At 44.1% G+C, this 13,693-nt stretch overlaps 1 protein-coding gene across 1 annotated transcript in view; it reads left to right on the top strand.

Moving 5' to 3' along the window:
• The first annotated feature begins 1,553 nt into the window (after positions 1 to 1,553).
• The window catches only part of RCSD1 (RCSD domain containing 1), a 32,831-nt gene continuing 20,691 nt past the window's right edge, over positions 1,554 to 13,693 (top strand). The window contains exon 1 of the mRNA XM_026038555.1: positions 1,554 to 1,741. Within this exon, the coding sequence (XP_025894340.1) occupies positions 1,736 to 1,741 (6 nt within the window). The 5' untranslated portion in view covers positions 1,554 to 1,735. The remainder of the gene's footprint in view (positions 1,742 to 13,693) is intronic.

Raw genomic sequence — 13,693 nt, 5'->3', positions numbered from 1 at the left:
GAATTTCATTCTCACATTTCTTTTAGATTCTCAGTCTATTTCCTTAGGTTTCTGGTTGAAATATCTGATGGTTGCTTACCACAGAACGGCTTCAGCTAACCATCAACTGTTTCATCAACAGAAAATGAATTAGTCCTTTTGCCTAAGCTCCATAAGGTGGCAGCTCAATGCATCAGTCTTTTGGCTAAATAACCACGGCATATTGAACTTCAGAGATAATGAGACTCTGATTTAAATGTTAATTCCTATACTTTCTGCAGGAGTCCTACAGTGGGCAGTACAGCAATAGTTAAGGATACTGTAAGAACAACCATGCCAAGGTGATTTTTGGTAATGATTATCTGGGATATGATGATGTTCACATTTAAATATGTTCTGGAGTGTTTTCCTCCAAAGGTAGCAGGGACTGCCTGTACCTGTAAAAAATGGAGAAAAAGTAGGCATCTCTTTCAGAAAAGATGCTTTAACCCTCTTTTGTCCCTGAGACAAAATGATGACATGAAATTCTGGGGAGTCAGCAGAAGACAAAGGGAATATTTCCAAATTCCTCTGCACCACCCTGTTCTCAAGAGGTGGGGACTAAAATTCTTGAGGAGGAGCATGTGCAAACAGTTGCTAAAACAGGAACGAGATGTCTAGCTTACAACACTGTGATCTGAATGGAAAGGGAAACCATGGCAGAACATTCCTGAGGCTTAATTTTTCCCATCCGAACTTTCCTACCATCACGGAAGCTTCTCGTTTCCAGCGAGCAAGCCTGTCCTTCCCYGTGACAGGGGCAGAATGCCCTGCAACTTCTGACCTGGTAGTATGAGAAATGAAATCGGGGTGGAATGAGCTAGTCCTGCCTCACAGCTGGCCGGGGCACCTTGCACGGGGACCTTCCTCCTTGTGCCCACGTTTGTACAGCACCTTTCACAGCAGAGCCCTGATCTCCCATTGGGGACTCACCCAATGGCACATTAGGATTGCTGACATTGCTGTCTTGCCTGCAAATCCCAGCTGTGGAGCGGGACACCTAAGACACTTTCTGCACAAACACAGTTATCACCATCTCTCTGCTCCYCTTCTGCCTCTCTTGCCACCCTAAAGACTGTCTGCTGCTGACTGCAATTTCCTCAGAGCRTGAGGGAAGAGAAAGGGGGAACTGCAGCCGGAGGAAGATCCACCTCACAGCAGCGAGGAGGAGACCCTGCAGACTTGGAGAGGAAAGCATGGACAGGAGAGAGATCCAAGAGCAGACACGGGAGGGAAGGAAGTGGGGAAAAAAGAAACCAGAGAGAGAAATAGAGATGGGGGTGGGAGGGAAGGAAGAAAGATAAGGTGATAGAAAATACGGAGAGGAGGAAAAAAGGGAGGGGGAAAACGCACACATGGTGTCCCCATGTTTGGGCACAGCAGCCGAGTTTGCTGCTTGTTGTGTCATGAGCCCAAGCACTCCGTGCGGGACAGTATCTGTTTAGATTTGTGTCTAAATTTAAACCCCGATTGCCTTGCCTCCCCCTGCTCTCCCCTCCCTCCCTTCCTCTCACCCACCCGCCCTTCTTCCTTGTTCGTGTCAGTGCAGGGCCGCTCGCCGGGCTCCGCCGGCTCTCACGCCGAGCCGGAGCCGGGATATTCGGTGCCCTCCACGGCAGCGCGACTGTGCTCTGGCTCGCCCCAACATTTCCCACACTTACGAGGGAAAGGGGTGGGGAAGAAAGATTGCCCAGAGGACACCTCTCTCTTGCAGGACATGGAGGTAAAGAAAACTTTTATTTGCACTGGCTTGTGGCTTGCTGCTAGGTCTGCATTCGCTCCACCTTGCAAAGGGATTTCTCCCTGAAGGGAAGTTAGTGAGAGGTTCAGGTAAAGGTCTGCTCCCCCTGCCCCAGCCCTGGCCACGCACCTCCGAGTGATCGGCAGCTGGGTCTGGATTTAGATGTGGGGGGCTAGGCAGGGGGAGAAATCACGTGTGGAAGGGGAATGGGGAAGGACTGCCATTCACTTTTTTTAATTTCTGAGGTGGAAAGAGAGCTAACTTCTAAAGGGCTTGCCTCATCCTAAAAGGAGGTGTTAAAAACCCGTAAGAAGCGGGTACACAGAGAGAAGGAACAAMCCATATAGGATGAGCGGGCTCCCTACGCATCCATGTAATAGCGGCTGTGATTTAGCTCGGGGTGCCCCCCTGGCTCCACGTGGATCACAGAGTCTCACTTTCATTATCGACAGAGCTTTGGTGCAGGAAAGAGAACATGAGCGCCCTGCTCCCGYGAGGTAAAGGGGCAGCACGGCCACGAAGCATTTCCCACACTTTTCTCCCTGCTGTCTGCCTCGGACTTCAGGAGGGCAGTCCAGCAGCTCTTGGCTGCTGACGGGCACGCTGCGGATGGAAAAGGGTGCAGAAATAGGAGTCGGGATTCCCTGCTGCTTAAGCCCAAGCCTTCTGCCATGCAGCGCGCTCTTTGGCAAGGCATTTCACCACTCCTTGCTTCTTTTCCCATTCATATAAAATGGGAGGGATAGTGCTTGCTTCTCTCACGTGGGGCTGGAGTTGCTAGACTTTCCAACCTTTTCGAAGTTGTAGAGGAAAAAAAAATATTTACTTTTAGGAGAGGCATAGAAGACTGAAAGGCAATTGCAACATTGGCAAAACCTCAAATGGCGAAATGGACCTTTTGGTATTTCATCTAAACACTGGTCTTACTAAATATTTTACAATGTCTTCCTGGAGAATTTGTTTTTTGTGTCTGTGTTGGTGTGGCCCCAAGAGCTGGGGACACACAGTAAGGCGGGGTACACTGTGCTTGTGGCATCACTATATTTTTTCTTTGAAGATTTCCTGAAGATTTCCTGCATATAGCTCAGCTGGACAGTTCTGATAATACCCAGGTGTTAGCATCACAGCCCTTCTTATCTGTGGTGGCTTGCCCTACAGGCGAGGGTAAAAGATCAAGCATGTTCATTAAAATAAAAGTCCTCAAYGGGATATCTAAAAAGGTTTTGGTGTGGGGAAGGACTGAGCACTGTTCAACTCAGCACAGACTGCATATGGCATGACAAATATAAGGCTTTATAAAGATTTTTAGATTTAGCAGAAGCCGGGTCAGTAACTTTTAATGATTTTTTTTTTWAWTWTTTTTTTTCACTATGCAACATCCTGTGCTGCTTCAGAGGGGAAGGGGAGGTGAACTCTTCATTTCTTACAACTGCTGTACACAGGAAGTCACATACAGAGCCAAGACGAAATTAGGGCTGAAACAGATACTTGGTTGTGTCACAGACACTCTGCCCCGTCTCCCCTCCTCTCCACACAGAGAGGGCTGCACCCCTCGGGGGGTTTCTTTTGTGTGGTGCAATGGTGCTTTCTGAGCAGAAAGGGATGAGCCCTCTATTTCATTTGGGACACGCTTGTAACACATATGGCAAGTCTGAATGTCAGTTAAGTTTCTCTGAAATGCTTAACCTAAGATTTTCCTCTCTATACTGAGTCCCTTCGTCTCTGTTTCTGGCTTTCCTCTACTGCTAGGTTTTCTAAACATCAGTAGATTGCAGCATCTACTCATAATTTAAAAACAGCTCATCTCCCCAAACCACGTTTAAGTAGTGCTTTTGGTCTCTCCCGCCAACTCCAGCCCTCCAAAAAGGTGGCTAATGTTCTACAGATGAGAAGATATTAGACCAAAAGAGAGTMAGGAGCAAAGATTTGAGTTTCCACCTCCCAATTCCCTCTCTGTCTGCTGCTTCCTGAGAGCTTTTCACTGACAGCATGAACAGGACACATAAAGTTTTTACAGTCTTTTGCTTTAAAGAACAGACTTAATGCTCCTGTGTAACAGGAACGAGAAGTTCTGTCATTTCCCCAGTTGCTTCAGCAATAGCAGGCAGAGCTGCTCTGGACTTTGTTGCTGGCACAAATGGAGGCTCTTTGCTCTAATGGGATACAGGAGGATTTCCCGCACTAGGGAAAGAAGGGCAGAGGGCTGACCTCGCCAGCTGATTTTCATCACATCTCTGGCAGGAAGACACTATTTCTGCAAAAACCTACAGAAACAATATAGTTGGGCTCACTTTCTTACTATGATTAGTGTGGTTTTACTGCTCCTTAAGGGCTAGTATCTAAAGCCATTGCCCTTCTGCTATCAGGAACAAACCCCATTATAAGCAGTAATTGCAATTGCTTAAGCTTGGGCAGCAAAACCCTGCTGTTGTCAGCTCACACAGTTTTGTGAGTCATATTTTCTCTTTCTTGAAGACTCAGCTCCCTGATGCAAAGTAGATTTGAGAATCAGTTTTCATTCTGTGTTATGACTGCTGAAAAGAATTTGAGCGCATTGAAGGACCTCCTAAAAACAGACCTAAGCCAAGAGATCGTATTAAAAATGCATAAAGTTAGCATTAATGTAAGCAAAATCACTCTTAAATAAAAATAGCCACTAATTATTCTTAGCACTTGCAGTACTAACTACATTGTACAAACAGGATGAGAAAAMGTTGACCTTTTTATTTTATTTTTAAGTTTTGGTGGGGGTAGGTTTTTCAGTTGGTCCAGGTTGCTAATTCTTACAGCTGTACTAAACCTTGTTGAAGATGTCGCAAGCTAAGGTATCCACTGAAACTGCTTGTGACTTTCTGCAACCAGCTGAGTAGTAAATACTGCAAATATTCAACAGTTCTTATGGCTGTTCTCTTTCCAGCCTCTCTGCAGGAGCCTGGGAGCACAGAGACATGTGAACTTCACTCATAAAGCAAGGGAAAGCAATCCAAGACTGAGTTCCACTTTGCTGGCTCCCTATGGTGCTCTGGGTTCCCTTAGTCACGTGGGCACGGCAACCAGTTTTATTTTGAGAAGGCTCCCCTCTTACCTACCAACAAACTTGATTTCTTCTTTTTTGAGGCCTCTATTCTCACGTCCCCATTCTGCATCTAGCTTGTGATGGATCTTCATTTTGCCAGTTGTCACACCATCTAAGCAGAGGGAAAGCTTTTCCAGAGCCCAAAAGCAATTGTCTGCTTGCTTGGCTTCTCCCTTCTGTGCATATCTGCCAGACATGACCGCTGTGCTGCCCTGGTCCACGTTCTAGGACCTGTGCTCTCCCTACACTGTAGTGGCCTCATTGGGGACGTTTGGGGAGCACTGGGTTGTTGCTCTTTGCAATAAAGGCCCACACTGTGTCAGGTGCAGATGCCTCAACAGTCTTTGGGTCCTGATCCTAGCAAAAAGCAGAGCAGTGTGGAGAAAATGCCTCTGAGTGCTCTGTTGCAGCGGGAGCCTGCAGAAACCACATCAAGTGCAAACACATCCTCTCCCTCAAGCGTCAGAGAGGGAGACAGGGAGGTCAGAATCCATTTTTTTCCATTTGCCCAGGTCAGCCAGATGCTCTGATAGCAGCACATTTGCAGGTCTGGTTACTGCATCTTGCCAGATAGGGGAACGAYGCCCTTGCCAAACTGCAGGGCAGCTGTATTTCAGCAGAGGCCCTTACCCTAGGAAACCGTAGGAAAACTGCACGAGGATTATACTGTGTATTGCCTAAGAGGATCGAAGAATAGGGGATGGAGGAAAGTGCAATTCTTTGGTCAAGAAGGCTGAAATTTTTATCCACTCTTAGTGCTTAGAGTAGCAGGACAGAGAAGCCATTCAGCAACACACCAGGCTGAGCAAATTCCCCACCCACCGTTGTGCAGTGGCTCCACACTGAGCACAGCTAGCCTGCTATCATTAGCACTGAAGGGAAGCTGCATTTCTACCTCACAGGAAACTCTGCAGTTCGGTTTTCATTCCAAAAGATAAAACATCCCTCTTCCACTTTCCTTGTTTTCTTTTTGCTTAATAGAACATTTTCACCTCAAATGCACTTGCTTTCAACATTTCCTCCCAGAGTCATCAAAATGACATGTTCTTGCAGAGTGTCTGTGTGGAGAAAGAACATTTAAAAATACTAGGAAAGATCCTGTATGACCCTGTTTCACTCCTTAGGTCTGGAGAGATTTAGGACCTGCCTGGTAGTAAACAGCATGTCTGCAGTAGAGCTGGAAAGGATCAGACTTGCCAGACTTCCCCATTCCAGTGACTGGATAAAAYGCCTTCTTGAGGGTCAGAACAGAATCAAACCAAACCCCATGGCTGTGCCATGGTCTTTACTTGCATCTAAAGGAAACGGCAAAGTAAATGGTTTACAGAGTTAAAGCTTTATCATCTCAGTGGAGAWGGGATGATTCTCCTCACCTCTTCTCTCTCTTACTCATTTTGATCTTTGAGTATTTGAGTATCCCATGCCGTTGCTAATAGGCTTTCTGGAGAAAAAAGCTTCTTCCCTGTATTACTAGTTGAATTGAGTAGATGCTTTGCTGTTGAACAGCATATTATGCATAGCTTGTCTACCACATYCCAGGCATTTGCTTATCTGAATAACAAGGGAAAGAATCAGCCTTGTTTTCTAGATAGCTGCTATAGTTGCTGCAGGGATGCTCTGCTGGTTTTCCTCATGGAAATGACCAAACCCCTACATCAAGGGGTGATTTTCCTATCTGATTTCACATGCCTGGTTTTGAGTTCTAGAGAGTTGGATGCTACTTTTCCTAAAACCAACTCTACAACCTCAGTTTGGAACTGGATATATCAGTTGTATCCAGCAGCAGAGAATCGGTTTGGAGGATTTGTGAAGTACAATGTCATCACTTGCCTCTAGTAGTCTGCACACTGCACACATAATGCTGAACTGGTTCTAGAGAGAGAAGATCTGTTTGTGTAAGGAGAGACTGCTATCATATACCTACTRCAAAACTGCTTATTCACCAAAGCATCTTGTACTTTGTTCTTATGGAGTCGCATGTAAGACACTGAACTAAATCTGTCTTCACCTGACACAATATGTCTAACTATGAGTGCTATGCCAGAAATGSTTTTACTTTGAGTCTGGACCACATCTTTGTGATATCTTATCGCCAGTATATGGGTATCAGTAATGTGCCAACAAAGATGAGGCTTATCTGCTCCTATWGTGCTGAATAAAGTTTTCTGTTATAAAAAAGAGACATGAGATTAGACCAAATTCYTCTCAGGTATGAATGCATCACTTTCTAAAGTTGCTTCTAGAAGCCACTTCCAAGCAAAGGCTCTGATAAACCTTACCTAACTTGCCAAATGACACTCACTTGCTGGCATAGACACATGCCCCCTTTCTTTTGTTCTTCAGAAACAAATTTTAAAAGAGCTCAAAACCCACAGAACAGGCAGCAAGCCAGTAAGTTGTTTGCTATATGAAATATCCTTATGCAAATAAACCTGTCCACCCTTTATAATGAGTTGCATATGGTGCTTTGGTCAGTGACTAATTTGCAATGGCTATTCATTTATCACTGCTAACTTCAACAGAGTAAATGCTCATCTTGGGCTTCTGAAAAGCATGCTCAGCACTTCAGTCTATGGTGTTGTCCAGATTGGTGACTCTGGCATGCAGTATTATTTTTCAGTGCATCTTGAAGTACTTCACAAAAGGTAATAACCTTTCCTTTTTGCACTATCACTGAGCAAAGCTACCTACAGCTTATTAAGGGTAGACATGTGCTCACATCGATCACTGCTTGGCAAACACAATGAATAATATAATTCATTGCATGCAGTTTGGAAAGCTGCAATATCTAGAGGATGCAGACCAATGACCTGTTATTCAGAGAATGACTCAAAAATGTGAAGGAAAAGGAAAACTCCTTTGGAGTGAGAATGGAGTTAAAGGAGTCAGGGTGACTGTGTGGTCAGACAGAAGACAGCAGGCTAAACCTTTTAACAAAGAAASAGAATTATTTAGTGCATTGGAAAAGAAGAGGCCTAGAAATAACAGGATGAAATCAGAGGGGAAATGTATATCCCATCAAATACAAGGAAGAATTTCTAGTTATGAGAAAGTAGCATTCAACCTCTCTCTTCTGAGAGGTTTAAAAATAGACCAGAAGATAATGGCAGCAGCAGCAGCTATATTCTGCTGAGTTGAAATACAGCGTTGATGGGGCCACCAAAGGGGCAGGAGGACACTGTTCCTGCCCTCCTTCTCTGTGTAGAACTGCTTACTGAAACTAGTGGCTATGCTTCGAAGCTTCGAAGGCTCTGACCATCAGGGCCCACAAGTGTTTATGATTCCTTTCTGCTATATCGCATTGTCCAAGCCCTGCAAACTTATGCATATGGGGAACCTAAGTCAAAATAAACCATCATAATATCTGCTAGAATCTGAGAACTATTCTTCTAATATCTGTGGGAAAAAAAAAATCTGTTATTTTGTATTCCTTCTTCCTGTTAAAAGAAGAGATTTCTTCATCCTTTAAAATTGCCTACTGCAAAGCAATCATAGGGTATTCAAGTCAATCCTCTTGAAATACTTTTCTGCTGAGTGCCACGTTTCCCCTGATGTAAGGTCTAATGAAAAGGCTCCTCTTTATTTTGTATACACGCACTTGAGCTTGTGTGCCAGGTTTCCTTGGAATTTCAACCCTTGGGCGCTGCAGCCAGTGAGTGTTTAACTTGTGAAATGTGCACAGTTTGATTTGGCTTTCTACTCTTTCTACTTAGTCTTGACAAAGTGCACAGAGTTGTGAATGCTGTCCCTCCTGAAAATGACGTGTTTTTCAAGGCATTCATTCTCAGGGACAGAAGAGCCCTCAATGTAAACAAGGATACACCTGTATGTACCAGTCTTCTAGACAGCAGGTGTCTGTAAAGAAAGCAGAATAGAAAGAGGATTGCTGAATAAACTGGAGCATGAGGTAACAGGTTACACAACAGTAATAAGTAAGAGAAGTTTTAGCGTCTTCTTCATCTCCCATCTCAATGCAAAGCTGCTTTGTCAACAATGCCATTAATCTCGTGTAATATCAAGTCCCTCTGTATAGATTAAGGAGCTTGTGCCCATAATCACCAAGGGACTTGTTCTCGCTCAGTCCCCTCTTCTGCTTTGTAGTCATGGTGGAGTTCAGACCCCGTTCACCGCTTTCCTCATGCCCTGAGCATGGCACTCACCTTCTCGGACCCTGCCCTCCCAGTCCAGCTGCCTGCCCTTGGCACTGGGATCTCACTTTTGCACTATTCCAGGTATGACCTCAAGCACCAGTCAGAGGTGACCAGCCAGCAACATCCTACACACCAGACTCTTTAGGGAATTGCTCAGAAGCGGGGTCTTTTCTCAAGGTCCTTTCTTACAAGGCCCATTCCCCACAGCAGCACACTGAAGTCTGCACCATCTGGAGTGGCCTTTCCAGCCTTTGCAGTGGGGACACTGGACACTGGCTTAGTCTGGAGAGTCTCAAAGGTCCAGACTGGAGGCCTGTGTTTGAGGCTGAAGGAACTTAGACCCCTTTCAAACCACAGCCTTGTTTGTCACAGTATAAATATGTAAGAATTTAAATAAGCCAGTAGGAAAAAGAAATCACTAAACTCCTAATGTATTATTAGACGTGGTCCAGACTGGGCTTGGAAATTTAGATATGCATTTTCAAACATAATTACAAATTTCAAGCACTTGAATTAGCTTGCCTAGTGCGGGTCCTGTGTTTCAGAGGTCCCACAAACTGGAAATTCCAGACAGAGCCAAAGAGAAGGCTGAAGGAAAGTGCCTTCAGGACCCAGGTCCTAAATGCAGCCAGGCCCACTGAGTCTTTCAGGGACCAACTGAAAAAGACATTTCTGTGGATAAAGCTTAGCATTCACACCTCAAGCTGGCTGCCAGTTGCATGCTTACTATCACTCTCCTCCATACCATATCTGTATATCTTTTCAGACTAAATTCCTGGCTGAGATAAATATGAACCTCCTTGTTCAGCCTGCTTGTATTCAGTGGAGATCTAATTTCACAGCAATGTGTTACAGAGACAGCACAGTCCTAACTAATGTGTCCTGGAAGCCTGCAGCAGTTGGGAACTCTGTGTAGGCTCATTTACCTTTGGGGTTTTTGGCTGCCAGTTTCATGAACTAAAAAAAGTTGAATCTCTGTGCAGCTACAACTAGACTGCATCTAGCATTGAATTTAACCCTAAATAAGGAGCTATTTACAATCTCCTTAAAGCATGTGATTGAAATATCTTAATTGTCTCTGCTCCTTATGTCATCTGCATCCCTTCTCTGATGGTTCAGTGACTTATATTTGCCCTTCTGAATTGCCTCAGTTGTCTAATTAATGCAGACTGTATATGCACCTGCTTAAAAAGCACCATCTTTAACCATTCGTTCAGTTCGCTGCTGACTAAAAGCTCATGAGAGCTGTCCCTTCMTCATTCTACCTGAAATATCATGTCTGAGTCTTTTCCTGTTGAAATTCATCTTATTTCAGACCTCTCTGACAAGCAGGGCTTTTTTTCTCACTCCACATGGGACAAACAAGGGCCAGGCTAAACTGAACAGCAGTTCAAAGATGATTCATAAAACTAAGCTGTTACCAACCACCCAGGCTGTTCCATGAGCTCAGCTCATTTCCTTCAAAGCAGTTACCCAAGCATGTAAATTTGTGTAGGTGAGAGCAGAACGCGGCCTCGCATTGTGTCTGCAGCTGTGATGTGCCCGAAGTGCCTTCAAAGAACACTGTGATTCACATGGCTTAAAATAATGACTTGCCGCATGTGTTAAACTAATTTCTGTGCATTTTAATCAACAGAAGGTGGTTGTTAGAGGCCTGTGTCAGATAACCACAGTTCAGGCATTTTATTCACAGCTTCCAAACAACATGCACGCATCCACCGTTTTCTCAGTCCCTGGCAAAGGCAACCCACCCGCAATCAGATGCACTTGCCTCGTGGTCTGCATGGTTTTCCCTGCTCCCCACAGGCTGCGCAGGAGATTTTGCCAGTTTTTCCTGCAGGAACTAACTACCCCCTRGAGCAGCAGGAGCTCCCAAGAACAAGGCCTGGAAGTACACACAGACAGGCATGGATTAATTTGGGGAAAGTTGACAGGCTGTGTACAATTCCCAGACTAGCAGGAAAAACAGCCAAAAGTCTGAGAGGGAAACATCTGGAAGCCGAGTAGAATCCTTGGGAGGACACAGGCCAGGAAACGAGCCCTGAGCACACAGGCGGTGCAAACGCTGCACTAGGTAAGCAGGCTGTCTTTTACAGATAGTCATGCTCTTCCTCAGCACCTCCATTTCACCCCTCCACCTGTGGAAGCATGAGTAGCTCAAGGATGAATCCCCTGTTTAGGTAGTATGAGCTCCTAAAGACACAGAAGAAGTAATATGTTCAAGACCAGGCAGGGTGCAGTCATGGGAACAGCTCTTGACAGCTGTAGATTAAAACATCAGGGTATCTGCACCAGGGTAAAGAGCAGCCCTTGGCTCCAAAGTCACTATACCTGAACTGGAGTTCCTAAAACGATACCAYTTCAGTGACTTACCTATTCAAAGGCTAATTTCTGAGAGAAACAACTCCCTTTTTTTACCCAATATGTCTTGCCCATGTGTAATTGCATTTTACTTATCTACAGCAGTTCATGTCTTGTTTTATCTACCAACTTTTAAGACAACATGGCTTGAGGGTAACATTTTATTGCTTTAGGGTACCCATCAGACAGAGAGGAGTCACTCATGGCAAAAAGAGGCATATATTTTGCTTGACACACAGGAAAAGCAAGAGTTCCTCTTGAACTAAGTTGACAGCTGTGTGGGTGTTCRTCTAATGAAGATAAGGTTTATGTCTGGAAATCTTGTGGACCAGAGTAAAAAGGAAAGTAGTACAGTTTGAAAGAGAATGTGGATCTCTGACTATTTGGGAAGTGATGCATTGGCTCTCAAATTATACTTTAATCATACTGCCAAAGTAATGCCCACCAGCTTCCTCCATTTTTACCTTGAGAAAAGACTTATGACTATATTTGTTAGGGTACGTCATAATTAAGGAYCTTATTTTCAGAACTCTAATCCAGATTTTCATAAGTAGTAGGAGTGTTCCAGTGTATCTGCTGCAAGATTCTGGCTCACTGGCAACACATATTTTAGAGACATAAAATATTTCCACCAAAAAAATGCCTATTCTACTTGTGCTAGGAAAGACCACAGACTGGTGCTCACTTAGATTAAAGGAAGATCTCTGCACTGTTCTTTTAAGGCCAGCTCTTCATTATATGAACACTAATTTCTTGAAACTGTTTGTTCCAGATAAATACAGATGGTATTTCAAATACAGACATTGAAACTTGAGGAGAATAGGCAGGACATTAAGTTCTCAGGGCATCATAAAAGCAGGAAACACTTTAATCTAGTCTGATAGTCTAGTCAAACTTAATAATACCAGAGATCTTTGTTAAACTAGTAGCATCATTATACTTCAGTGTTTCAGGGCACTGATTACTCACCTCATTTTTGCAATGTACAGGGTATCATAAAGCAGCAGTTAGGGGCTTGAAATGAACTCTAAAACAATAGTTATATTATAAATTGTCAGCATTTCAGCCTTACAATACTTCTATTTTTCTTAAAGCTGTAGCATCTGCACTATCTCAACCTCCATTAAAAAGAAAAATGAATGTCTTGCCTTCATGTTGGCAGAGTAAACCTTGAATGTGAGACACTAGTGCACCGCTAAAGCTCAGAAAGAAGAACCCAGTACTGTAAGCGAGACTTACAGCCCAGCACCAGACTGATGAGTTTTTGAAGCTGGTGCTGCTTCAGGTTACAGGAAAACTTCTCTTGCAATGAACTACCCCAAGAAAGGCATCTATACTGCATGTACAGACTGAGAGCCTCTGTGCCTTTCATCATCGCTCCACTTCTGTGGCTGTGTGTGAGTAGGTGCAGCCAGATATCTTTATCCACATTCCTTTTCCTGCTGCCTGAAAGTATTTCCATATTGGCTACTTGGCCTCCGTCTGCAAGCAGCTGTATCAGGCTGTTAATGAGGCAACTACGTAAGCACAGCTCTTTTACAGGAAAGGCCAAGGCCATTTCTCCTTGAATTGATTGGACTCCTCAATAAAGCTTCACTCTTTCTCCTGCTTGCTCAACCAAGCCAGTCACCCCTTGTCTGCAGGCACTGATCTTGTTGGCAGAAGAGATTTTTGCCTCTCACCTTAGCCCTTCTACCATTTCCTTTTCACTGTCAGTAAGCAAACGTCCTTTATCTTCAAAAGCTGATGATTTTGCTGATCGCAGTTTCTTCTTAGTGGACACTGCACTGCTTCTTCCCCTCACAGCCTCAGCACTTACTTACTTATTTAATTAACAACCTTTTATCACAGGCCTCTTATTCTTTCATTGCAATTGGATTCACCCTACCCTTCTAGAATCTTTTGAGCATTTCCTTGTGCATATTCTGTCTTCTGACACTAAATCTCTCTCTTTTGTTTTTTCAGTTTTTACTACTTTTGACACCTTCTTGCTTCTTCTTCCTTTTGTATTATTGACTTAGTGGTCTGGGGAAACCAAGACTCTGCTTGCTGAGCATATGCGCTTCATTGTGCATACAGTCAATTGTTACAGTACAGCTGTGCAGCTAGAAAYGGGAAGGGTAAGTTGAACAAATACTGCAACAAAAATAAGAGACGCAGGTGACAAAGATGTGATATCTGTTGTATCACTAGCAAAGTGTCTTCAAGAGACCCTTATAGTAATGCTGCATGTTTTTTTTTTTTTAAATCTGATCAGTTCAGTTGGAAAACAGACCAAAATCTTGTTAAAAAGTATTTCAATAGGAGGAAATCAGTTTGTTGGTACAGAACTGCCCCAAGACTGTC

The sequence above is a fragment of the Nothoprocta perdicaria genome, unplaced genomic scaffold, assembly GCF_003342845.1.
Source record: "Nothoprocta perdicaria isolate Ctin4 unplaced genomic scaffold, notPer1 scaffold_212, whole genome shotgun sequence".
Lineage (NCBI taxonomy): Eukaryota > Metazoa > Chordata > Aves > Tinamiformes > Tinamidae > Nothoprocta > Nothoprocta perdicaria.
The sequence above is the reverse complement of the archived record's forward strand: the minus strand, read 5'-3'. Positions and strand labels throughout refer to the sequence as shown.